This window comes from Trichomonas vaginalis, chromosome V (genome assembly GCF_026262505.1).
Source record: "Trichomonas vaginalis G3 chromosome V, whole genome shotgun sequence".
NCBI classification, from domain to species: Eukaryota; Parabasalia; order Trichomonadida; family Trichomonadidae; genus Trichomonas; species Trichomonas vaginalis.
Genome location: NC_067207.1, coordinates 13,225,914 through 13,252,619, shown reverse-complemented (window position 1 = coordinate 13,252,619; position 26,706 = coordinate 13,225,914). Strand labels below are relative to the sequence as shown.

The following is a 26,706-nucleotide window of genomic DNA, read 5'->3' as shown; positions in this document are numbered from 1 at the left end:
GTCACCTTTGTTCGTTATTTCGTGTCGATAAAATGGAATGATAAATGCTTGCCTCGAAAAATACTGTTAAAACTGATAATAAAAATTACTATTTTGAGCTCATATTTTAAGAAAACTTTCATATTGAAAAAAAAAGCAGATTCCTTCCATAAAATGACATGAATTGTGCATACGTAGTTATTTTTATTTTATTATTTTCTGTATATTTAATACTAATGACCTGAATATTTTCTTTATTGAATTCAGTCCTTATGTATTAAGTAGTGTATTGAAAAACAACTTTTTGATAGATAGTCAGCAATATTTTAATCAAACAAACAAAATTTATATAAAAAATATTAATCCCAACTTGTAATTTTCGGTTTTGAAGCAAATGGATCAACAATATTATCAAAATCAATACTTCCATCATCATCCCATGAATTTTGGACTTTCTTCTTTGGCAGTGTTGTTTTCTTCTTCGGAGGTGGAGGATTAAAAGCATCTTCTGATGGATCATCCCATGAATTATTATCAAATTTCTTCTTCTTAGCTGGTGCCTTCTTAGCTGGTTGCGGATCGATCTTGAATGCATCTGAAGAATTATCCCAATTCGAAGTATTTTTCTTTTTGGCAGGTGCCTTTTTAGCAGGCTGTGGATCGATCTTGAATGCATCTGATGAGTTATCCCAGCTTGTAACCTTTTTCTTCGGTGGAGATTTTGTTTGAGGAGCAACTCTGAAAGCGTCTGAAGAATCGTCCCAATTTGTGGCTTTCTTCTTAGGTTTTGGTGCAATGTCTACTTTAAATACATCATCGTTATCATCCGCCCAAATGATTTCGGTTTCTTCGGAGTAATCTTCTTCTTTGGAGGAGATGTGACCTTGAAAACATCATCATTGTCATCATCCCAGTTTTGGACCTTCTTCTTTGGCTTTTGTTGAGGTTTGATATCATCGTCCCAATTAATTTGAGAAGATTTTGGTTTAATTGGTCTCTCTTCAATGGAATCTGGTTTAGATGTGTTTTGCTTTGGCTTTTGGTCGATCATTTCCTCCTTTTCTTGAGAATTAGTAAATAATTCTTGTTTTGGTAAAGGAATTTCATCATTATCTGGAGGATTGGCCTTAATAGCAATCTTTGATTTGGGGGTTGCTGTTATTGCGAACATATCGTCCTCATCATCAAACTTGGATTTCGTAGGCGTGGCAAGATCAGTATCGTTTGAAATTTTTGGCTTGGACGCGAAGGGATTTTCAATGTTGTCAAGATCAAAGGAGTCCGATTTATTGTTTTCTTCTTCTTTCTTTGAAAATTCCAATTCACTCTTTTTCTGAATATCGATACCATCATCAACAACCATTCCTGTGCTATCAACTGGTGATTTCGTAATTGTGAGCAATGGATTGCTTCCGGTAATTGAAGATTCTGGTTTGATATCTTCAATTTCGTTCGCAATTTTCGGCTTTGATTTGAATGTATCAATATTTTCGTCGAATGTATAATCGTCTGGTTCTTGTTTCTTATCTGTTTTCTTTGGAGAAATTTCGACTTTCTTTGGAGAAGGAGTTATGGGCTTCTGGATGCTATTTTCTTCACTGATTCCCTTATTAGTGGCTTTTTGAGCTGCTGATTTATCAGATTCTGGAACTTTGGCTGAGATTTGGTCTTGATCTTTCGGATTTTCTGAGTTCTTTGTAGAAGTTTGTGATTGTGGTGGATCTTCATCTTGTTCCTTCTGTTTAATCTCGATTTGAGAAGATTTGTCTTGATTTTGGTCATTATTATTTTTAATTTCTGGTTTGATGACTGTGTTAGTTGATGGTTTCTGCTTCACTTTAATTTCTAGCTTTGTTTCTTGAGGTAATTCTTTATTTTGAGGAGAAACATTTTCAGATAATTTAACTTCCTTGTTTTGAGTTGATTTATTTTCAGGTAGAACTCTTTCTGGTTGTTTCTCATCGGATTTTTTACCTGAATCTGCTGGAATTTGTACTTCTTTGGTTTGAATTACCAAATCATCACCAGCTTTGTCAGATTTACTTGGATTTTGTTCTGGTTCTTTGAATTCTGTAGTTGTAGTATGTTCAGCTATGTTCTTGCTGTTGAAAGGATTGACAATTTTGACATCATCTGAATCATCATGAAGTTTTTCTGCTTGATGTTGTTTGTAAGCATTAGATACCTCTGAAGATTCGGTATTATATGAAAAAGATTTCTCAGAATCACTTGATTCCTTATTATCAATTGAATTCTTTGGTAAAATAAGCTGCGGATTAAAGTTTCCGTATTCTTGATTATTGTCTGAAGAATCAATCTTACTAAATGATGTTTTCCGAGAAGATTTTGAAGATTGAATTTTTGATGAAGAACTTTTTCGACTCGGAGATGGAGATTTAGAAGATTTGGATGTTGTTTGTGGCTTTGGAGTTTCATACTTCATAGGGATTTGTTTCTCCAACTGACTTTTAATATAATTCCTCATGATTCCATATTCAGGATCTTTTGTAAAGTCTGAAGAAAGGTCTTCTGTCCTTCCATTGTTCTGAAGATTTGAATTAATAATTTGAACGGCCTTGGAAATTTGAGATTCGTCGATTCTTGGGGTCTTCTCCTTAGATAAGAAGAATCTTGCGCGTCGAATTGGGTTCGTAACATCTGTAACAGGTTCAATTTTTAATTGATTATCGTAATCGTAAGATTTGCGAGGTGATGTACGAGAGACATGTGGGGATTTTGGTTTCTTGTTGAATATATCATCACCTTTTATGTATTTTGAGTCATTTTCTGTATCATAAGATTTACGAGGAGATTTTCTTGATTTTGGTTGATACATTTGTTGTGATTCGGATGTATCTTCTTGATATGTATAATTTTGCTGTTCTTTATATTCAAAATTATTTGGTTGATAAAATGGAAGATTTTGTTGTGTATTTGCTCTTTTTTCTAACGGCCTTTCTTCTTGTATTATGCTTTGTGTCTGCATTGCCTGTATATCAATGACATTTTCCGTTTTTGAAACTTTTAATGGCGATGGAGGAGTTTTTGTTGGAATATTCAATTCAACAGTCGAAGAATTATCAAAGGGAGTATTTGTGTAAGCAGGTCTTGATATTAAAAGTTCTTTTTTCTCAGCAAGATCAATTCCATGAGATTGTTCAATAATAAAATTGTTTCTAGTAGGGGAAGGATCTTCATGGAATATTCTTGGTTTGGAGATTGATAAATTTGGGCTCGAATCTTGAACATGGAACGGATTTAACATTTTTTCTTGTTCTTTCCATAAAATCATTGAAGATGAAAGCTCATCACAAGCCTTATCAAGATCATCGTTCAACTGCTTTCTTCTTGAGTTTTTCTGCTTAGTTTTTTTAGTTTCAACTTCTTGCTCTAATTCTGTAGATTCTTCTGGTTTATTTTGTTTTGGTGCTTGTTCTTGTTTGATGTTTTCCTGTAATTCATTGATTTTAACGAGAATTTCTTGAATATCATCCGTCTTTTTCGGAATTTGAATTCCTCTTATAGCATTACAATGTTCTAACAATGCTGGATGCTTATTTTGCATATGTATATCGACATATTGGCGAGATTTAAACTTTTTGCTGCATACAGGACATTTGTCACAAGAACCTAATGTTGTTTGTATCAATTCTTCTGCTTTTTTAAGTGTTTTCGATGTTTCACGGTATTCTTTTTTGACTACTTTTAGTTGTGACTCTGTTTTTGTTAGTTTTGATGTGTATTCGTTATTTGATTTTTACAAAAATAACAAAGAATATTGGAAAAGCTTGCAAAGTTTGATACAAAGCGGGTGATTTAGAACCTTTGATTCATCTTTATCTACCTTAGCATGAATTAGAAACCGTATTAATGCATTAACTTTTGTATTTTCTTTTTCTTTCTTTAATTCTTTGATATTGCATGATAAAACATAGTTCTAATCAAAGGATTCCCCTATGTAGTTTGTAGGATCGTACCTTGGTGAAGTTGCAAACACTCCTCCTTTAGCAGAATCGTATCCTTCAATCCACATAGAATTGAAAAGAGAAAAAAAAATATAAAAAGTTTTGTTTACATCTTATTCAAATTTACATGTCAAATTTTTGCGATTAAAAGATTTTTATATGATAAATTCACAGCAAGAAGGGATTACGCATCATACAGATGGTGGTAAAACAAAGTTAACATCATTATCTCGTATGTTCCTTATAAAAGCAGCTGAATGTATTTACGAAAACAGAAGTCCGGAATCATTGACAGATCTTGAAAAGGATAATCCACTATTTTCGCTGCAAATAAGGAAGTCAAATCAGTTAAGATCTATTCTTTCATCAAAACACTTCTTTGGCTGGTTCAAATTAGATATTATTCTTACAAATCCAGATATTGTTATAGAAAGATGGCATTTAATTCAACTCCCTATTCATCCTGATGCAAAAATGCAAACGAATTACAATCAAAATGAACTTAAAATTCAAACTTATAGAATAATGTGTCAAAACATGAGAAGTTTATATTCTATGTTGAACACTTTACCTGCAAAGACATTGCAATTGCAATTAAGTCAACTACCGATGAATAATCTTAAAATTAAAGCTGTTTGCGATCCATTTCAAAAATTGCCTGCGCAAAACGAAGAATTTACAGAACTGGAAACTGCCAGATTACGTTTTGGTCCTATTACAACACCTGTTGGAAGAACAGTCATTTTTTTGAATCATAGAATTTCTTTAGAAGAAGAGATCCCTCGTCCAATCATTTCTACACAACATTGGTATGTACCAATGGAACTACCATCAACTCAGAACTCTCTTTTGCAATTAAATGAATCAACTCCTTCTTGTTCTTTAATGAACGAAAATTCTCTGGCCAATGGTGCTTCTGCTGTTAATTTCTCAAATACACCTGCTTTCAACTCGATGAATCATGATGATTTCATTGCCAAAAATAGTCCAATAGCTGAAACTCCACCATCTCCAACTCCAACACCGCCTCCAGACATTATACCTATGTCTATTGACGATTTTGTTAGATTGGTTCAGGAAAATATGAATGATGGCTTCGAAGATTCTGTTTCATTAGATGATATTAAAACACGATTTACCGAAGTGAAAAATATATTGTTATTATAATATATATACTAAACTGTTATTTATGTTTTGTTTATTATCAAGTTTTTAAAAATTGCATAACAAATATGGATAATGTACTATTTTGATTCAAATTAGTTCGAATCAAGGAAGCAAAGAGTAACTTTAGAGTCATCCTTTATAAATGACTATTTAAAAATGTTAAATCGCTTCAAAAAATAATTTAATAATAAAAGCTTGTATCGGACATTTTTATATTTTTAATGTAGTTTTTAAGCAAATGATTAAATTCTTTGAAGCATTTGTGTAGAATTTCGTCATAATATAATATTATATTTTTATTTCGTATAAAGTAAAATCAGAAACATTGTAATAAGTCAAAACTCAAAAATTAAACCATGTAGATTTATGAAATTTCTCATCTTAATTAGATCAAGCCATTGGAGGTTGATTTGAAGGAGGTGGGTAACTTCCTTGTTGCTGCATTCCCTGATCGTATGGTCTAGGATTTCTATCGTATTGGCGTGGAGGTCTGTCACCTCTATAATTTCTATATCCTCTATCATAGTTTTGTCTTCTTGGCTGTTCCATTGGTTCATCTAATTGCATATCATAGCTTCTACGGCTATTGCCTTCATCTGGCCTATCAAGATCGCGATATTGTTTTCTAAATGGAGGTCTTCTATGCTGATAACGTGGATGTCTGTCCTCTGTAGATAATCTAATACGGATTTGTCTTCCTTCAAGTTCATAATCATTTAATTGTTGAATAATCTTGTTAGCATCTTCTGGATTTGTAAAGTCTGCGAATGCAACTCCTTTGGACTTTCCATCGACACGTCTAACGATCTGGATTTTGGACGCTGGAGCAATGTTGTTTATTAATGTTGTTAAGGTTTCATCGGTTGTTGTATAAGGAAGATTTGAAATATGTATAGTAACATGCTGAGCAAGCAAGTCAGTTCCAAGTGATGGTGCCTGCTGGGCTGGCGCTGGAGCTGCTGCCGGTTCTTGAGGTACTTCACCTTCAGACATTTACTGAACATACCCCTTTTTTTCGAATTTTTACTCCCCCAAAAATTTATAAAATAATTTTTTTCTGACAAAAATGGATAACTTTGTTAAGTTTTGGTCATCAAATTTTCTTGTACAAGTTTTTTCGAAGATGATTAGCTTTATAAGCAATCAGCTACTCGTTCGTTCATTAGATCCATCATTATTCGGTATCTGGAGCGTTAGATTAGCACTTGTTCAAGAAACAATTGTTTTCTGGGCCAGAGATGGTATCAGAAAGGCAGCATCTCGTAGCCAAAATCCACATAAATTTGCTATTTTGCCTTTTCTGATTGGTCTCATTGTTTCGCCTATTATTGTTTACATTTCTCTTAAATCTGCTCCTGAAGTTGAAGGATATACATTAGCAGTTATTATGACTGCGATGTCTTCAGTTATGGAGTTAATTGGAGAAATGTGGGCTGTTCCTCAACTTGCTGTTATGGATGGCTCAACAACTGCAAAGGTGTCCGGTCCTGCTTTCTTAGTTAGAAGTATTTCATCAATTGTTCTCTCAAAACTCTTTTATAAGCAAGAAGGAGAACCTCTACCATTAATGCTTTGTTTCGGCGCATCAAATATCATATTCGGTTTACTAGTCATATTCGGATTCTATTTCCGCTGCGGAAAGCCAAAAATAGAGTTCCCAACTAGAAATGAATACAATGCAATTAAACCATTCGCATTTCAGACAATTCTCCAATGGTTATTCTCACAAGGCGAGCGTATCGTACTAATTGCTTCGAATACACCAGAACAAATCGGAGTTTACGGATTTGTTTCTGATATCAGCAGCCTGATTGCTCGATTAGTCTTCGCTCCTATTGAAGCTGCTGTTTTCTCTATGTGCGCAAGCTCAGCTCCTTTACAATTCGATATGTATTCTCTTATTGTCAGAATCGTTGTTTACATTGGCCTATGCGCTGCTGCATTTGGTCCACCATTAGCGCCTGTTGTACTTCAAACTGTTTACAGCAAGAGATGGAGTGGAGATGATTCAAAATCAGCCATGTCCTGGTTTTTACGCATTATGCCATTCATGGCCTTTAATGGTGTTACGGAAGCATTCTCTAATGCACGTCTTAGTGAAAAATCATTGATGTATTACAACATTTTATTGGCCATTGTATCAAGTATCTATTTCGGCTTGATTTTCTACTTATCTAAGATATTTGGAACACAAGGAGCTATTATGGCCAATGGAGTTAACATGATTCTTCGATCAATCATGGCTATTACAGTTATTTCACGCGAATTCAAGAATTTCTTTTCTCTTTTCCCGAATATCATACAGCTGATAGCATTTGGATCACTCATTTACTTCCATAACTCAATAAGAATACTTTATGTCCTTATTCTTGCTCCATTTTATGGATTAATGATTCTCTTCTTCGAGAGACACTCAATTAAGAAGCTCTGGAATTCGTTAAAAAGCAAAAAGCGAGACTGAGCTTGTTTAACCATTCCAATGAGATGTAAATAAATATTTTGTGTATTTTTTTGTTTTAATTTTAAACTAAACGATTGTTTCATAGTTCCAATATGCAGCTATTAGTTTTGAACATTGTTATGTAATTGAAAATTAGGCCTTGTTCTTTGAAAATCTTCCTTCATTAGTATTCATAAGAATCTAAAACTGGATGAGATTAATTTGTGTGATGTAAAAATAACTGCATTATTGTTTTCTACTGATTCGAATATATTTAATACTCAAATATCACGTATTTGAGGAAAAATTGCCAAATTATTTGAAATTAATCTAAAAATTCAATTTTATATGATCAATCTTGCTTAGAAATCCTAAATAAACAAAAATTAGAACATAAATTTTTCCAAAATTTTGTATATTTTAAAAAAATAATTCTCAAAATTAGAAAATTTCATTTGAAAAAAGCAAATTTCAAAAAAATTTGGAAGAGATTTTAATTATTAAATCTATAAATAGAATGGGATTTTGTTAATTAATATATATCTTATGCGTTTATAATATTTTTTGAAATTTTTCATATCCAGATTGATCAATATGAAGCAAATCACATCTAACTTTGTTCCTTCCTTCATGTATTGTGCTGCAAACAAATATTATATAATTAAATTTCTTCGAAATACAAATCATCCCTATTCAAATGAGTTATGCATGTATAAATGTTAAATTAATTAACCCTCTACTCGTTTGATTCGAAATTGGGATCAAGAAATTTAATGTTGGTATTCCATACATTGAACTACGATAAGAAATTTTTTTTCGAAAATGAGTAATAGCCAAATTCTATAAAATATTATGTAAATTATATAATGAATGAATTCGCATTGCAAATGTTCAGTTTGTTCCGATATAAGAAGTTGAATTTTGATTTTCATTCAAAATAAAAGAATTTGGTTCATCATATTCTTATGTAAGCAGTAGTATAAAGAAATTCATGATGATTGCCACAAAATATAATCCATGATGTGCTGTTGTTCCATTTGAATATGAATTAGGCGGAATTTTCAGATTGTTTTATCTGAAAATGGATTCTTAAATACTTTTATATTAGTAAATTCATCATGAAATTTTTGAATTAATTATCGATAAGTTTTGTTAGATAGTCAAAATTCAAAAATTTGTGAACTATTTAAATCAATGCTTCTCGAAAATTTCATCGAAAAATCTTAATAATAGATATTTAAAGATAATAAAAATAATGCAATCAATTTTTTTAATTTTTGAATAGTTTGTGATTTTAATAAAAAAATTGTTTAATTAAGAAATGCATCTAATATAGATTAGATTTTTAATTCCAAAAATCATTTTTAATTTTTAAAAATTATTATTAATAACATTCTGGACCTATATAGTAATTATGCTATTAAATCCAAATTTTTTTTTCAATGCCTCAAATTTTGATAACACCTGTAATTAATTTTTATTCATATTATTATCCTATGACAGTATTCAAACATTGATTTTTATTATATTTTTGAATACTTCTTTCAAATATTTGAAAGGTAAATCTTGTGGAATTGAAAGAAACATTTTTACAATTCCCTAATTTTTGCACAAAACATTACTTACCTCCAACCACATATTTCAAGATTAATCTCATTCAATTTGTTTGTTTCAGAACGATTTTATATCACTTTTTTTCAGTTATTAGCAAACATGATATACGATTTTTCATCAGATGTACCAGACCTCTCATCAAAAATGAAAATACCCCACAACATTAGAGACTACGAAACGATTCAGCATCGAATGAAATTGAATCAAGAAAAACTTGGCTTCGTCGCAGCATACATTGATAGATATTTTGAGACACATGTAACTACAGCGATTCTCATTTCCTTAGCCAAAATTCTCATCAACAAGTTTGATCTCAAATTGGATCGTTTGGCAAAACGCAACAGATCAGCTCTCCTTTGCTGGTATGCAGAAAATTGGGATCTTATTCTACCATATCTCAGGCAAGGTAAACCAAGTTTCATCAAATCCACACTCGTTTCTCCAAATTATTCAATATCAGATCAAAAATTTGGAGAAAATCACAATTTAAACGATGATTTTGATCCATCAGACATCAACCATTTACTTAATAACCACTGACCTACCAAAAAAATTCACGAGAAAATTTGACAGCCTCATCACGGCTCTCCTTCTCAATTTCACTTGAATTTAGAAAAATCGCATCGGCATGGAAATATTTTATCATGCAAATATTTGTATTTTTAAACATGCATTATACCAATCTCATATTTTATTTTTTGAAAGTACCTTTGTGGCCATTCTCAGAAATTTAATTCAAGATAATAATAGATAGGATTTTAATTAAAAATGGATGTATCGACTTCATAGATATGAGATAAATCCAAATATTTTCAAAATATTTTCAAATAAAGTCAACTTTTGAAAGAGTAAAATTTATAATGATATTCTGTGAAAATGATTCAATATTAGACGTATAGTAAAACATATTTTTTGAAACATAAAATTGATTTGATCAATTTTTCTGATATATAAATCATTTTGTTTTTTTGAGTTCATTAATTGATTTTAGGTATGGAATTGAGAAGTATATATCATATTAAATCGATAAATTCATCAAATTATTTATCAATTAATTTATGATACCAATAATACCTAAATAATATAGCGAAGTTCTTAATGATGTTAAAATAATGACAATTGAGTGAGAGTAATGGCTTACACTTTGAATTATGATTTTTTTTTTTATCATTTTGAATACGTATTCAAGATAATACTAAGTTCAGCATATTGTTTAGTTCATTTGTTGTTTTAATAAACGATAGTTTTTTTTTGATCAATAATTTTTTTTTTTTGTTGGGCCCATCATGAAACCATGTTAAATTATGGATCATAAAGCAATATTTTGAATATCTTTGTTGATTGATTTTTTTAATTTAAAATGATATTTTGAAGTTTATGATCATGTTCTATGCTACTTATGATCTTATCGATCTTATAAAGTTGAAATAATAACTATTAAAGCCAAAAATAACCAATACTAAGGAGGATAGCAATTACTTTCTTCAACTTTTGAAACATTTTGAAAAATTGATAAGATTTTCGCAAATGTAGAATTTTATTCGGATATGAAAATATGTTAAATAGGTTCTAATTTTAATAATTTATTCAATATATTCAGAAAGTTGACTTTTTGAGATCAGTTAAACGCGTACAAACGGAAGATTAAACCCAGATTTGTTTCAGCATTGGATTTTACAACTTAAATTTAGTGATTGTATTCAATTATAGGGAAAATTACAGTTATCTTAATCTAAAATTATGAAAATATTATAATAATCATCAAAACAGATCTGTCTAAATAAAAATAATTGAAAAAATGATTTTCAAAGATCGTCTTTTTCAAATCAAAATATTTCCATTAAAATATAACTTGATTCAAAATGTACTATTGAATTACGCGGCCAATCATTATAACCAAAATTTCTGAACATCATAAAATTTCGCAATAGTATAATTTAAACTAACCTATAAAATCATATATACTTTCATCACAAAATCTTCCTTTTCAATTTTTTTCAATGCATTTGATTTTGGATTGATTTTCAACGCTTTGTTCCATATTAAGTTCTGTTAAAATGTAAGCTATTCAATTCTATCGTCGGGGAAAGTATCACAAATCTATCAATTTTTTTGTAAAAGTATACAAAAACATATGGTGTTCAATTAGTTTATAATAATATACATATTAAGATTATCCAAAATAAGAAAAACTAGGTTTTGAGAACACTTTTGAGATGATAATCAAAATATTTTGTTTGAAAAATAATATATTATTTATCAGATATAGAATGGATTTTTTCAAATTTAAAAATTCTGAAAAATAAACAGTTTTGTAAAGTAAAAAAAATGAACGAAAACTCGAGACCTCGTATTCCAAATGAATGGGTAAGATATATGTATGAAAAACTTGAAAGTGGTGAGTAAGGATGTCAATTTGGAAGAAAAGTGAGAAAATTTTGATTGTGAACTCATCTCTAATATTTTGGCTCCTTAATATATTTGAATCATGATCTTTGAGAAGAGTTCTCAAAAGTATTCACAAAAGCTATTTTTCCTTGAAATTTAACAATCCTGTTTATTATATATTACCGAATTCAATTCCCTACATATTTCAAAATATTCTATGAGCATTTCAATTTTTGAAAAAAAACATATTTTTTCCAAATATATTTATTATCATATTTCTAATAATATTTCCTAAAGCGTCACTTTTTACTTCATCAACGATTATTTCCCTCTCAAAAAATTCAATAGCTTACATTTTGACAGAACTTAATATGTAACACTTTCTTCAAACATCAATATTTGATTAACAGTTAACCTACTATTTTGTTTTTCATTATACCTTAAACAAAACACAAAATATCATTCATTTTACAATCCATCCATGAAAACAACAACAAGGTTCATGATATTATTATTAAATTATTGTCATTTTTACCATTCTCTAATGTGTCGATATGCAACATATCTACTATCCCTCTTTTATTCAATCCCTGATAAAGTTTGCATATTTTTATTATCTTTTTCATACAGACCATATTTAAGACATATAAACACCTATACCCCAATAATCTAAATATATGAGAAACTCAAATCTCCTTATTGATATTTTTTAAAAACAAAAAAATTCTACAAACAATTAGAATAACCACATTAAATTCTGATCAGATGAAATCATATCTCAGTGGTTAATAGCCTAACCCATTTACATTTATTTCTATTTCAATTATTCTTAGAAATATATCTTAAATCACCAAAACTTACACACAACACTTATCACTTCAAATTAACTGTTAATTACCCTTATTCCATAGGGGTGTAGGATATTTTTCAAATTTCAAATATAGTTTCTATTGTTGCATGCTAAGTAGTGTCAATGTGTAAACCTCTCAATTTTATCATCGGGAAAGCAAAACAATTCCCTCAAAAATATTGAAAAAATATAGAAAATAAAATGAATTAAGATGTACTTAAAATGAGAAATAGATTATGATATTAGATTTTAGAAAAAACAGACTTTTGATATAACTTTTGAGAATCTCATATAAAAAAAAGCATTTAAAAATAAATTTAAATATCTTATTTATTTTACTATTGTAAATATATTCTGAGATTTTTAGAAAAAAACACTTTTCATAAGTATTCAATATTTGAGAATACGGTCCAAAAAAAAATAGATTCTCTTATATTCGCTTATATAAAAGGAAACTCTCTATCAGATGCGAATGCATGAATTCAGCACCTCTGATAGAGAGTTTCCTCTTATATAAGCGGATCTTTTTCATGAGTTATTGTTAATATAAAAACATAAAAATCTACCAATATGAGAAATTAAACCCTGCGAGGCACCAGTCTAGAACTGGCGCTTCGCAGGGTTTAATTTCTCTTGACAAATGACAAAACTTGTTCGCAATTGTGAACCATTGCGAGGTAGTTTGCCAGATATCTGGAAGGAATTGCTCCTTATGATATATGCATTGTAACTGTATATATCATAAAGAGCAATTCCTTCAATTAAACGCAAAAACTTTGGTGCAATCGTTGCTGATTGCACCAAAGTTTTCGAACTTTCCCGAGGGAATTGGAGGGTGAGAGATACATAGTCTATCTATGTACCTCTCACCCTCCAAATCCCACTCTAAATGGGAGAAACTTTGTTCGCATGTTATCTTATTCAAACAAAGTTTCTCCCATTTAGAGAAGGAATAGGAGCCTACCAGGCACTGATATATAATCAGTGCTTTGTAGGCTCCTATTCCTAATAGAAAGTTCGAAAACTCGGTCGCAATTGCATCTGATTGCGACCGAGTTTTCGAACTTTCCCGAGGAATTGAAGGGTGAGAGGTATATAGTATGCCTATATGCCTCTCACCCTCCAATTCCTTCTCTGAAGCTGGGAAATTTTGTCCAAATGTTAAACTATTCAGACAAAATTTTCCAGCTTCAGAGAAGGAATAGGAGCCTACCAGGCACTGATATATAATCAGTGCTTTGTAGGCTCCTATTCCTAATAAAAATTTGAAAACTTTGGAGCATTTGATTATTGTATTTTGTCAAGAGAAATTCAACCTTGCGAAGTGCCAGTTCTAGACTGGTGCCTCGCAGGGTTTAATTTCTCATATTGGTAGATTTTGATGTTTTTATATTAACAAAAACGAATGAAAAAGATTTGCTTATATAAGAGGAAACTCTCTATCAGAGGTGCTGAATTCAGGCATTCGCATCTGATAGAGAGTCTCCTTTTATATAAGCGAATATAAAAGAATCTATTCTTTTTTGGACCGTATTTTCAAATATTGAATACTTATGAAAAGTGTTTTTCCTAAAAATTTAATATAATGCTTAGCACAATATATAAAATTAAAATATCTATAATTATTTTCTATATCACACTTTTCATTACACCTTGAAAAGTCTTCTCAAATTCTATTTTTAATTATTTTTTAGATATATCTCAAGTGTGATTATTCAAAAACTCATATAGACTATATTTATTTTTTTCATTCAAAAAATTATATGAGAATCTCAAATTAACTTTCAAATTTTTTATTTTAAAAACATATTAATAATCATATTTTAAGATACTTTTTCGCCCAAAAAATAATCGTACTTCCTCGACGATTAATATGATCTCAATTTCTATCGTTGACACTACTTAGCATGCAACAATCTAATATTTAATATTAAAAACAAGGGTGAAATATATATAAAAAGTATAAAATAGAATGTTGATTACCAAAACTTTGGTAAAGGAGTTTTTGAGAGTTTCGGGCCTTTTGGAACAAATGTAATATCGATCTCATTAAATTTCCTCGATTCTATGTTGGCCATATCATCAAGCTGTTCTTTAAGAAATGATATCTTCTTTGAACCGTTTGGAAATCCTTCAATTTTTGTGTATTTCTGGTCTATTACTTTTAATCTCTCTATTTCTAATCCTAAACAGTGCTTTGGATCTTTAGGAAAATATCGGGGCATCAGTTCATTTTGATAAGGGATGACGCAGATGATATCCCCATCGTTCATAGAATAAAATTTAAAGGTCATTGACTCTATTAGAACCTTCTTTTTATATATAAACAGACAATCTTCTCCTTCTATTGTTTTTAAGTAGGATATATTACTTTCTGGATGCACTCTAATCTTTCTAACTCCATGATCTCTGTTGAATGTCTTTAAATTAAGTGTTGCTTTATATTCTGTGGCAGTTGACATAATAAAAATGAAATATTAGTTTTGAGAAATTATTCAAAATAAATTACATATTTAGTATCATATACTTATCATAATTTTACAATTAGTAAAAAAATATCCGCCAATACATATTAAATTTTCTCTGAATCTTCACAATTTCGTTTCTGTTATTCGTAAAGTATTGAAATTAAGTAGTCTGACGATAGTTGATTTTTACTTTTAATACATTTTTTGAATATTTATGAAATCATAAGTGATATTAAAGATGTCGAATCTTAAATTGAATAGAGAAATATCGTAGTAAAATATTGAATAATAGAATTGAGAGTATGAATTATAGTTCATATATTTTGATATATATTATTTATAGATATAAATGAAATATTTTCAATAAAAATTTCACAGTCTCATCACACTTTTCAATGCTCGATTTTTAAAAACTGTTTAAAAATGGAACTTATATTGAAATAGTGTAGAGACTAAAAATTACCACAGACTATTTCAGAGGATTAAGTGGCTGTGGTAATTGTTAGTCTCTACACTATTTCAATATAAGTTCCATTTTTAAACAGTTTTTAAAAATCGAGCATTGAAAAGTGTGATGAGACTTGCAAAATTAATAAGTTATAATTGCATTTTAATGTATTATTTGATTTTCACATTGAGAATTTATAATAACTGAAAAACAGTTTATAACGGAATTCAAATTCGACCCAGTTTTCATGAAATTATTTTTATTCAATGTTTCCAATTTCATTCAATTCAATTTTGAATACTTCCAATTTCGCCATTCATACTTCTTATTTGCATTCCTTTAACATTTTAAATTTCTTATTTTCATATGTTATTTTTTTCGGCTATTCAATTTTTAGGACGGTTTTTCAATATATCGAACTTCATACCCATAATATATATATACAAATCAAATTCTACAATTTTTTTCATGAATAATTATACATTTCAATTGTTACAAATCTTACTTTTTTTTTCTCCTCATATCGTCCTTCATTTAGAACAAATGATAAATTTATTTTAAATACCATATCTAATCATGTTAAATGATTTTTTCTTTTCCCGGACAACAATTTTGTTACAATTCCTCATAAAATTCCTCACACTAATAATAATAACTCAATAAACAGATCCAATATTTCAAAATCCATCTATCCCACTCATATTATGCGTGTTAACTTGGGCTTTTTTCTTTTTCGATAAAAATTGGCCCAAGCAAATTTGTTATGCTTACGTTTGCCTGCTTATTTAATTTCTCTTTAATTGATATACCTTTTCTTCTTTTTTAATTTTTTTTCTCCAATTGGCAATTAAACAAATTGAATGTCTTTACCGACAATTTTATTACGAATCAAGTTCAAATCCTAAATCCCAAGTAAATTTTTGAATTTTTTTAGATTTGATATTTTTTTGGCTAAAAACCTTTTATATTCATTCTTGACTATCACCATTTCACCCATTGTAACGCTTCTGCTCAGCAAATTTATGTCAATGATTCTTCAAAATTAGTACACCATATCGCTAGATAAAATATACATTTTAATATCGTTTTTTAATTCAATACATAGACACTCTCAAATCAAAGTTCGCTTTACATATATGTGAACTTTCTCGAGAGAAAGCGTTTATAAGATTGGTCTAGTTTTATTGAAAAATGCAACGGTCGATTCAAAAATATTTTCTACCGTTTTAACGAAAATCAATTATTCTGATGATATTTTTCCTTCTCATGTTCGGGTTTTTAAACTTCCAGACAAAGAGAACAGCCCTTAAAAGTCATTCCTCAGGACATCATTCGTCTTCACATCATTCCTCTACTTCAACAAGAAGCAGATCCCATTCAAGCTCCAAAACAACACCTTTGGCAACCGGTCTTACAATTGGAGCCATAGTTATAATAATTGGTGTTGCATTAGGGTGCAAATACTGCAAGAAGAAGAAACAAGTTCAGGCTCAAGAAGAGGAAGAACAAAAGAAGAAGGATGCTGAATTAGGCAACCAAGATCCTGGAGTTCCAGCACAACCAATTCCACAAACATACGATACTAATCAGCAACAAAATCAAGCCATGCCTCCACAATATCCACAGCCAGATCAACAATACCCACAGCCAAATCAGCCTTACCCTCAACAAGGATATCCTCAGCCTTATCCTCAACCAGGATACCCTCAGCAATATCCACCTCAATATCCTAACCAGCCACAGCAATACCCTCCACAAGGATATTATCAGCAACCTGCTCCAGGAAATTATCCAAATCAACAGGTTTACTATCCTCCAAACAATCAGCCTCCTCCATCTAATTAATAATTATTTCATATTCGCTAATAAATGTTTGATTTTATTTTTAATTTCTTTTAAAATCTTGTTTAACAATTACCTGTTCTAACCACTATCTTTTCACACATCTCATATTAAATAATAAAGGTTAATTAGAATTGAATGTCATAAAAATTTAATGTTACATGTTAATGGCATTGGGTGCTCTCAATTTAATTGTTCTCAATTTCGATGGTAAAATTCTGTTCTATATTAAATAAGGAACAATCCCCATCAAAATCAAGTTGAATTGCTTCTCACAAAGAGTAACCTAAATCGCTCTCAATTTTGACAAACGCGAACTCAATATTTGAAAACAATCGTTCACTTTGAATTTTTGTGAATCTAATTTTTTATTCATTTAAAATGTTTCTTATACTCCTCATTAGCTATCTCTTTTCATTCTCAATAAGGGTTTCGTTTTGCTAAAATTGTCACTTTTATAGCATATTTGTTGGATGTTTTGCGAAACCAAAAAAAAAAAAAAAACTATGATATACAATGTGTGTGTAAAGAAAATACTTTATTTACTAGTTAAAAAATCATTTGGTATTGATCAAGTTATTTTTTCTGGATAAGATATTATATGGATAATTGGATAGAAAATACAATTATATAATCTTGTACCTGGTTTAATTAAGCTAATTATCATCAGAAACTTGTAATTTTTATGAATTTCAGATTTTCTTTTCATTACTGCTTTTCTTAATAGGTCAAGTTCTTATTTACGTTATAAAGTATGATATTTAGAAATATCAAGTTATCATGTTTTTTGAGAAATTATGAGAAACAAACAAAAATGAAAAAGATAGGAATAGCAATGAATAGTGATGTGGGTATAGAAAATGTAAGAGATATGAATGCAAAGCAATCAGTATTTAGGATATTGACCATAGATTTCGAAAAAAAAAAGCTGCATATTGAGCGAAAACTATGATTATATTATAAGGCTGTCATTTAAAGCATAATGAAACTATTCCCTTTTCATTTTAATCGAATAAGATAGTAAAGATTTTTGAATTAGCTAGAAACTGATGAGATGTTTTCACAAATCAGATTTTTAATCTCTATAATGCATAATTCACTCAATATCTCAATTTTGATATTGCGAGATATTTTTGCTATCGGTTTCGCAATTTTGACACAATAGCAAGAGGGTTCTATAAGCATTATTATCAACGTAGAATCTGAATATCATATCAGAAAATGTCGCAAATCTGACATTTTCCCGACCAAATAGCAAAAATAATTGAATACTTTTCGCAAAAACTTTAAAAATCGATAAAAATATGAAATATAGATATTAAAGAGACTTTTTATATAATATTCATAAAGATTTTCCAAAAATATGATACCGCAAAATTAAAAAAGTGACGTCTTGAGTGGAGTCAAAGGTCGAAATTGCTAGCTAAATGTTTTTTTAGCGAAATTGCGTATTGTACGTTTTTTTCGCAAAACGAAACCCTTATTCTCAAAGAATGATGTAAAGGAAGCATTAAAATCCCATCATCATTCATCAAAAACACATGTTACTGTTCATAAGACAACAAAACATCATCATAGTAATTCAACTCACACAGGAGCTATTGCATGTGGAACAAGCGCAGGAGCTGTTGTTATTATAGTTGTTGGAATTGTTGTTGGTTGTTGCTGCAATTGCAAATGTTCTAGTGAAGAAGCCGATGAAGATGAAGAAGTAGAAGATATTCCTGCCACACAACAACAAGCAAATGCTCAAGTTACAACAGATCAATCTCAGGCCCAAGCAAATCAAACTCAACAAACAACAGACCAAAACCAACCTGCAACAGATCAATCGCAAGCAACAGTTCCTCCTCCTGCACCTCAACCTCAGACATATGATGCAAATCCAGCTCAAAATCAGCCACAAGCTTATGACCCTAATGCTCCACAATATCCTCAACAGTACCCACAACAATATCCTGATCAATATTCTCAGCAGTATCCACAACAATATCCACAGCAATACCCTGATCAATATGCTCAACAATATCCTCAGCAATATCCACAACAATATCCTCAACAATATCCATAACTCGTGCTTTATGATTTTAATCCTCAGCCATGAGGAAACAGCTTTAATTTTCTGAAATATTATTGAAAATTAGAATTTGTTTTTAAATAAACTCGTATTATCATCTCATTTTACAAGACAATCATTTTATCTTGTTTACTTTTGAGTCCGCTTGTTCATGCGTTGTTTGAATTATGACTATTAAAAGGTAACTAAACTACTTTCGCCGATCCGATTTGCTCCATATTTAAAATATAGCTTGCATATGTAGAAGAAAAGCTAATTTTGAAGTACGCCCGAAATCCACCAACAGGATTTCGAGCTACTAAAAAGGTACTTTTAAATGTGATTTTTTTTATAAAAAATTAAATTTATTTTAAGATCAGACTAAAAACTAATTTTATGGAAAATCTATATCGACAAATTTATTACTTATTGGGTATATAGATTTTTTGATTATGGCGATTATGTCTGATATGCTTCCAATAAGCCAAAACACATTTCATACTGATTTCTATAAAAGGTATCTTTATTATAGAAGTGTAAGCTATATCTGTTTGTTTTTTTATTATAACAAATTCAAAATTCTCTTATAAGGACTAGATGAAATCTGTATTATTAAATCATTAGCTAAATGAAGGTTCAAATAGAAAGTAAATATCAATTTATATGATACTGAAACCAAATAGTTCTTTTAATAAAAGATAACACGCTGAAAATTATTGAGTATTTGCAAATCTCAAAAATCTATTGGTGAATTTGGCTCAACTTTTAAAATTATAACATCCATATCAAATCATAAAAGCAGACAAAAATTAAAGCCAAACCTATCGGCCAATTTTTTTTTGATATTTTGATTTTTGAGGTATACTTTTAAAAGTGGATTTAAAGCACTGATGAAAAAACATTAACTTCTGTCGTTATGATTATTGATTTAGACAATAATGATTTTAATCTTTGATTATCAAAACACTAAAGTCATCTTTTTAACATTTGCTTGGTAGCATTAACTCAAGTCTAAAGTACTATTTTATGTGGCACTCTTAGAATTTTTGTATTCATTGTACACGCTGAAATAGTACCATTAAAGTTATGGCGGACTTTCAAAAAATAGTTTGGTCACCTTTGACTATTATAATATTTTAAGATTTGGTTGGGTGAAACAACTCAGATCATTCTGTTATTGACTGGATACGCGCTATTTTATCGTTTGATTTCATTTAATTGAATTTCAGCAAATTAACTCCATGATTTGCCATTCATATGTCCTTTGAAGATTTTCTACTTACCAATGAGGTATATTTAGAATTTTTGAATTAATACACATTTTTTAAAAGATTTGTTTCCAATATCTGTTATGATGACCTGTTATGGAACGCTTTTTAATGTATTCGTGAAAGGATGCATATACTCTATTATTCTTTTAAAGTGTCACAACATTCTACTAATGCTCGGTGTTTTGTGATTCACAATCTACTATTCATCAAATATGTACTATTCTCAATCTAAAATATACCAACTCTAACACATTGTTACTTGATCTTGGTATGCATTCATCATAAAATCTACTAAAATTTCTATAAAAACTCGGCCCATTATAATTTTTGTTGCATTTTTTGTAATTACATCATCTGTATATACTAAAACAATATCAAAAAATGAGAATTTATTATTTTTTCCTCAAAATGACTAGATTTTATCAAAATTTAACAATAATTAATCAGCATAGTCACCAAAATCATATTACTCGTAATTTTTTTATTTAGATAAATTTTGTAAACATCTGAGTTTTTTTTTTCTACACCAGAAATGGACGAGAGGCAGGTTATTCGAAAACTTGATACCAGCCAAGCTCTTGAGAAACTCAAGAAGCTTCTAACAGAAGGCAAGGAATCCCTTGAATCTGTGCTGGAATTAGATGTTTCTTATCAATATTTGTACAGGACAGCTTCTGATTTTAAACAAAGTGATTTAGTTGAATACTATATAAGTTGCATTGATAAACTTGCTGAACATTCTCTTGGCGAAAATCTTGATAAGAAAACTATTAACGCTTTTAAGATAGTCAGTACAGAAAATGTAGTTCTAAATGAAGCATTATTAGTCTCTAAAGCATTAAATCCAGTAGTCAATAAAATCTTGTCTTCAGAACCAAAAATTCATCAAATTTCATTTTTGGCCAATATTTTACAAACTCTATTTGCTAAATTACCAGAAAAGACAATTCAAAATTGCGATTTCTTGCCAAAATTGTTATTGAATGGAGACAATGATACAATTTGTAGTTTCTTTTTTGACTTATTTAAGACCAAAGACGAAGCAAAACCTTCTACAATGCAATTTATTCTCGAAACAATTCCAGTTGAGATCACAAAAGCAGTAGAAAATGCATCAGACATAAATACAATTTCAATGGCAGGTGTTTATCGAATTTTCGCAGGTCTTGTCAAGTTTTCCGACGTAAAATCAAAACTACATGAAACATATATTGCAGAAAAACTATATTTGTCTCGATATCCTTCAAATAGTTACGTTCTTCAGATGTATTGGGATTCCCTGATACTTTTTATGGAAGAAAAGATATACGACAAGTTTGTACCACTCATAGAAAAGGCAATTACCTCTATAGCTTCTGCAAATAAGACGTTTTTTCAATATCATTCCTCATGTTTTAGATTTTTAACATTAATGTGCCAATGCCAAAGCGCTTTTGATAAATACAAAGGAATTTCTGATATTATTATCAAAGTTTACAAAGAATTTCCAAATCATACAATTGCTTTACATTCTGCCGAGAAACTTGCCGTCAAACTGACACTTATACCTATTATAGGACCTGCTGAAATCATGAATATCCTCCCTGTACTTGAAGAAAATATTAAAAACCGAAAATCAGTTATTATTTATGCTTGGTCGTACAAAATGATCACAGATCTCAAACCTGTATCACCAGAAATGACCCAATTAATCACAAATTCGCTTGACCCAGCTGTCCAAGAAATAATTGAAAAAGAGACCGAAATAATCAACACTCAGTACGGAGGAGACGTTCCTCCTCAGGCTTCTGAGCCACTTCATGATTATTCAGCTTCAGAAAGACTTTCCCTTATCAACTTTTTGATCCGGAATGCAACCAATATATTTAGGTTTTAATTTCGCTGTTTTATTTGTTTTATATTAATATATATTTATAAATGTTGTCATATTTATTATATGTATCTTCGCAAATCCTTACAATTTTTTTTTAATTTTTTACCTTGAAGACTATATCATATCAATGATATTCCTAATTTAGAAGAATATGTAATGCATTTTGATTATACTTGGCTATATAATAAAATATTTTGTTTTAATTATGCAGATTTTCCTTTCACAGATGCAATATTCATTCAAATATATGATATAATACTCATATACTAATAGAGGAATTAATGAAACCGAAATAATTAGGAAGAAAATTTTTTATTTCATAATGAATAGCTCATTTTCTACTACGTCGATATAAATACCCGTTCAAGTAATTCATATTATGACATCCGAACGTTCGGAATTCATATATCAATAAAAATTCAAAAATATTAAAGAAAAAAATAACGGAAAATTGAGAGATAATACAAAACAAGAAAATTTATTTACAGAATATATAGATGATATGGCAAATAACAAGAAAGAAATCATTCTTTTTTGATTCTTTTTGCTTTCTTTGCTTCAGCCTTGATTTCCATCATTCTCCTTCCAATTTCATTGTTAAGCTCCATTTGTTTCTTCTCGAGATCTTCAATAGAATGCTTAATGACGTCAATTCTCGGTTGAAGTGTTTTTTCTTCAATTTCTGCAATAGAAAGGTAAAGATCTTTGTTTCGAAGGAGGTCAGAAATACGAGATGAGCGTTGGTTTATCTCCGTAACCAAGTGTTCTGAAGATGCAAGAAAAGATTTGGATCTTTGGTCCAAAATTTGTCTCATCTTCGTAACTTTGGATGAAAGAGAATTTAATGGCTCTTCAACATTGTCTTCTTCTGGATGCTGCTTTTCCCATTCATTTGCAAATTCTTCGTCAGAATAAGGCCTGACAACACTGGAAACCTCGTCATTGATCATTCTTTCAGCTTCATAAAGGGAATCTGGTGGGATGGCCATTGATTTATCGTCTGTCAAGAAATTCGTTTCAATTGCGTCATTTATAGGAACAACAAGCGTTGGAGGAGGTCTTCTAGTATCAGGATGCTTTCTGGCATCCATAAGTGCAAGTTTGAAAGCTTCTTCTCTTATTAAAGAATCTGCCAAATCTTCAACGCGACCAACAGTTTCTAGATAATCAGATTTCAATGGTATAGGTCTAGGAAGAGATTTCTCGTAAACAGGAGTCTTGTATTCGACTTCTTCCTTTTCAATTTTTTCTTCAATGCTGAAATCAAATTTATTTTGCTGCTGCTTCTGCATTCCGTTAAATAATGATAAAGATGATCTCGATTGAAGATATTCTGAGTTATGATGGCGAAGTTCTTCGATCAATTTTAATTCTGAGTCAGAAATCGTTGGCTGAGGGAGAACTAAGTCAGTACGTCTATGATCTATTGGTGTTTCAAGCTTTTTCTCTTCGTTTTTGAGTTCTTGCTTGAGATGATCTAAACTTTCTAAATTTTTCTTAACTGCTTTCTGTTTTGACTTGATTCTTATCAATCTGTTATCTTTGAGAGCTTTATCGTCTTTATCTGTATTGAATTTAACAGAAAAAGGCTTATGAGTGCGAAATGGATCAATTTCGATTTCTTCATCTTCCCACAACCTCTTTTCTTCAATAACAAGACCAGCAGCATCAAGTTCGCGTTTCTTTCGCATCTTTGCAATTTTTCTAAGTACATTTAATTGACGTTCTCTTGCTTTACGACGAGCTTTCTTTCCTTGCGTATTTGCGAGACGGGCACGAGCTTCTTCAAGCATTTCACGCTCATCTTGGTCGAATTCTTCGCCATCTGGAGTTGCTTTGAGGGTTTCAAAATTTGGCATCATTTGGTGTTGAATTGCGGACTCGTTATCATCTATATATGGTGTATTTGTAGCCTTGTCAATAAGTTCACGATATCTTTCTATGCATTGATAAGGAGATCTGTTAAAATATTGTGAAATAGTACGCCATTGCATAGGCATAAAGCGAGCAAGGTGAAGTAATTTCTCATCATCAGCATGAGTCCATGGTGTTTTCTTCAATGTTGGATCTAAATATTCTTCCCAACGAGCTTTTACTTGTGCAGGTGATTTCTTTGGAAGAAGAGAGGCAATTCTTGTCCATTGGTTATTACCATACTTCATGTACGCAGCGAGGAGAACTTGATCTTCAACATTTGACCAAATTCCACCTCGAATGAAGATTTTCATTTTTGGAAAAGTGACAAAATTGGATTTTCTTTTACGATCAAAATCAAGAGAATTCATCCTAGAATCTATAGAACAATCAGATAAAAAGGTATTTATGTCATTAGTGCTCTCATATGAACATGATATTTCATCAATAATCGATTGTTATTGAAAATTTTCCAAGATATTTTACATTTAACTACCAATCTAACCAGTTAAGCAAAGTAGCATCATGTAGTAAATCACAGAAATACCAGACATTTTACAACAAACAGAACTAAAAAGAAAAATAATTTCCTTATTTGAACTCAATATATAATTATAATTGTAATCATTACAGATATTTCTAGTATATTGACTTGACATATACATTTTCCATCTACAAACCTTTCAAAAAAATTTTGAATATAATTTATAGAAAAATTTAAACACTACTATATAGATTTACTTATATTAAGTGTCATGACTTAAAACTCATGACTTTTGTTCAGCTTGTGGTTCTTCGATAATAATTGGTTTCTGAACCTCATCTAAAAGAAGAGACTGAGCTAAGACATCATTATTAGTCTTTTCGACCTTATTACATAGCTTGTCATCAGGATCTTTCATGATTATTCCCATGAGAATTGCGACACTTGCGCAAACAGAGCTAAAGAGCCAAAGTCCGTTCTTGTAACCTTCCCATGTATACATATCTACATCAGAAGATGTCGGAATTGATCCATATCTCGGAATAATATCGGTAGAAATCAATTGAAAAACAGCAACACCGAAATTCAAGAAGAAATTGGCAATTCCAACAGCAGAACCAGATACCAATGGTGTGTAGTAACTAGTTAAGATCGGATAATCAAGACTTAACACAGATCTTGAAAATGTTCCCAAAATAGTGAAATAAACCCATATCATTACATATGATACATGATCACCATGAAGATACAAAGCGAAAATAGGAAGGAAAGTGAAAATTGCTGAGAAAATCAAGACGTATTTCTTTGTTTTGACCCATTTAGCAATTGGAGGTAATATGCCTGACCCTATGAACACTCCAATATGTAGAGCAATCATAGCATTTCCTCTTGTCGTTTTAGAGTATCCAAGAATATCGCAAAGATAAGGGCCAGCCCAGAGCCCTGCGATGTTCATGAACGTAGTGACTGTACATACGTTGAAGATAACAACAACCCAGAAGTATCCATAGCATAAAACTGTCCAAATATTGTAAAAAAGGGTTTCGAGCTTCTTGCAAAACGATTCGTCTGGTTTAACAACAGGAACAGGATTAACCGGATCAAATCCTTGCTTCTCTGGACTGCCTCTAGTAAAAATAAGTACAATTAAGCTTAATACTCCACTAATTCCACCAAAAAGGTGGAAAGCAACTCTCCAACCAAACTTCTTACAGAAGATCGATAACGGAGAGCCAGATAGTAATCCTCCAACACATGAAAAAGCCATGTTTATGCCTAATGCTATTGGTAATTGATCTTTTAAGTACCAGTTCGATATCATTTTGAGTGCAGCAACGTATGTTGGTCCTGTTCCAAGGCCTACAAGGAATCTTCCAAGTGATCCAATCCATAATGTTTTTGAAAAGCCAACAAGACATGAACCACCAGCAGAAACAAGACCAAGAACACCAAGTACTATCGCAGGATCAAACATATCTGAGAGTAAACCTGAAATTATTTGCATTATTCCGTATGGATAGTAATAAGATGCAGAAAAGCTACCTAAAGATTTCTTGCTGACATTGTAACTTAGTGCCATATCTTCTGCGACAACAGCTGGACATGTTTTCTGGAAATTCGCTAAAACATTTAAAAGAACTAGATTAACGAACCCAAATAAACGCATGAAATAGAACATACGTGGTCTTTTAGGTTCTTTAGGAACTTCTACTTCAGATCCAGGTTCTGTAATCGAAACTAAACTGTTGTCGTCTTTTTCCATTTTTGATATGAAAATTTCAATACATTACAATTTTTTGTGAGATTTACAAAATACTATGAAAAATAGCGATAAAGATTTCTCCCTTTTTCAATTTTTACACTCTTTTATCGTTGATGTTAATTCCAATCCAATGATGTAATATTTTCATTTTCTACTTTTTTCATTTTTTGTCTAATTTGGTCACT

At 30.5% G+C, this 26,706-nt stretch overlaps 10 protein-coding genes across 10 annotated transcripts, besides 6 other annotated features; 5 read left to right on the top strand and 5 right to left on the bottom strand.

Moving 5' to 3' along the window:
- Positions 1-212: 212 nt before the first annotated feature.
- Positions 213-4,005, bottom strand: TVAGG3_0328460 (uncharacterized protein; the record flags this gene model as incomplete). The annotated part of the gene is made up of 1 exon (XM_001299518.1): positions 779-1,342. One exon carries the CDS (start codon positions 1,340-1,342, stop codon positions 779-781), a length of 564 nt encoding a protein of 187 aa, XP_001299519.1.
- Positions 4,006-4,076: 71 nt separating this feature from the next.
- TVAGG3_0328450 (HORMA domain domain-containing protein) lies at positions 4,077-5,119 on the top strand (the record flags this gene model as incomplete). Its single annotated transcript, XM_001299516.2, has 1 exon — positions 4,104-5,111. The coding sequence occupies one exon, from the start codon at positions 4,104-4,106 to the stop codon at positions 5,109-5,111; it is 1,008 nt and encodes a 335-aa protein (XP_001299517.2).
- A 382-nt stretch (positions 5,120-5,501) lies between these two features.
- TVAGG3_0328440 (RNA-binding domain, RBD family-containing protein) lies at positions 5,502-6,104 on the bottom strand (the record flags this gene model as incomplete). Its single annotated transcript, XM_001299515.1, has 1 exon — positions 5,502-6,104. One exon carries the CDS (start codon positions 6,102-6,104, stop codon positions 5,502-5,504), a length of 603 nt encoding a protein of 200 aa, XP_001299516.1.
- An 81-nt stretch (positions 6,105-6,185) lies between these two features.
- Positions 6,186-7,654, top strand: TVAGG3_0328430 (glycolipid translocation; the record flags this gene model as incomplete). The annotated part of the gene is made up of 1 exon (XM_001299514.2): positions 6,235-7,572. The coding sequence occupies one exon, from the start codon at positions 6,235-6,237 to the stop codon at positions 7,570-7,572; it is 1,338 nt and encodes a 445-aa protein (XP_001299515.2).
- Positions 7,655-9,259: 1,605 nt separating this feature from the next.
- Positions 9,260-9,880, top strand: TVAGG3_0328420 (uncharacterized protein; the record flags this gene model as incomplete). The annotated part of the gene is made up of 1 exon (XM_001299513.2): positions 9,310-9,705. The coding sequence occupies one exon, from the start codon at positions 9,310-9,312 to the stop codon at positions 9,703-9,705; it is 396 nt and encodes a 131-aa protein (XP_001299514.2).
- Positions 9,881-11,197: 1,317 nt separating this feature from the next.
- Positions 11,198-11,239: a mobile genetic element.
- Positions 11,198-11,239: a terminal%2Cinverted (terminal inverted repeat of ISTv3 transposon ID:TVAGG3_0328410).
- A 652-nt stretch (positions 11,240-11,891) lies between these two features.
- Positions 11,892-11,932: a mobile genetic element.
- Positions 11,892-11,932: a terminal%2Cinverted (terminal inverted repeat of ISTv3 transposon ID:TVAGG3_0328400).
- A 1,206-nt stretch (positions 11,933-13,138) lies between these two features.
- Positions 13,139-13,685: a mobile genetic element.
- Positions 13,686-14,174: 489 nt separating this feature from the next.
- TVAGG3_0328380 (ubiquitin-like family) lies at positions 14,175-14,869 on the bottom strand (the record flags this gene model as incomplete). Its single annotated transcript, XM_001307845.1, has 1 exon — positions 14,383-14,865. The coding sequence occupies one exon, from the start codon at positions 14,863-14,865 to the stop codon at positions 14,383-14,385; it is 483 nt and encodes a 160-aa protein (XP_001307846.1).
- Positions 14,870-16,574: 1,705 nt separating this feature from the next.
- TVAGG3_0328370 (uncharacterized protein) lies at positions 16,575-17,182 on the top strand (the record flags this gene model as incomplete). Its single annotated transcript, XM_001307846.1, has 1 exon — positions 16,586-17,164. The coding sequence occupies one exon, from the start codon at positions 16,586-16,588 to the stop codon at positions 17,162-17,164; it is 579 nt and encodes a 192-aa protein (XP_001307847.1).
- A 2,233-nt stretch (positions 17,183-19,415) lies between these two features.
- Positions 19,416-20,338: a mobile genetic element.
- Positions 20,339-21,015: 677 nt separating this feature from the next.
- Positions 21,016-22,617, top strand: TVAGG3_0328350 (uncharacterized protein; the record flags this gene model as incomplete). Its single annotated transcript, XM_051230352.1, has 1 exon — positions 21,021-22,364. The coding sequence occupies one exon, from the start codon at positions 21,021-21,023 to the stop codon at positions 22,362-22,364; it is 1,344 nt and encodes a 447-aa protein (XP_051100082.1).
- Positions 22,618-22,814: 197 nt separating this feature from the next.
- On the bottom strand, positions 22,815-24,737 carry TVAGG3_0328340 (RNA polymerase II transcription regulator recruiting protein; the record flags this gene model as incomplete). The annotated part of the gene is made up of 1 exon (XM_001307848.2): positions 22,886-24,589. One exon carries the CDS (start codon positions 24,587-24,589, stop codon positions 22,886-22,888), a length of 1,704 nt encoding a protein of 567 aa, XP_001307849.2.
- Positions 24,738-25,015: 278 nt separating this feature from the next.
- Positions 25,016-26,521, bottom strand: TVAGG3_0328330 (major facilitator superfamily transporter; the record flags this gene model as incomplete). The annotated part of the gene is made up of 1 exon (XM_001307849.1): positions 25,043-26,521. The coding sequence occupies one exon, from the start codon at positions 26,519-26,521 to the stop codon at positions 25,043-25,045; it is 1,479 nt and encodes a 492-aa protein (XP_001307850.1).
- Positions 26,522-26,706: the final 185 nt, after the last annotated feature.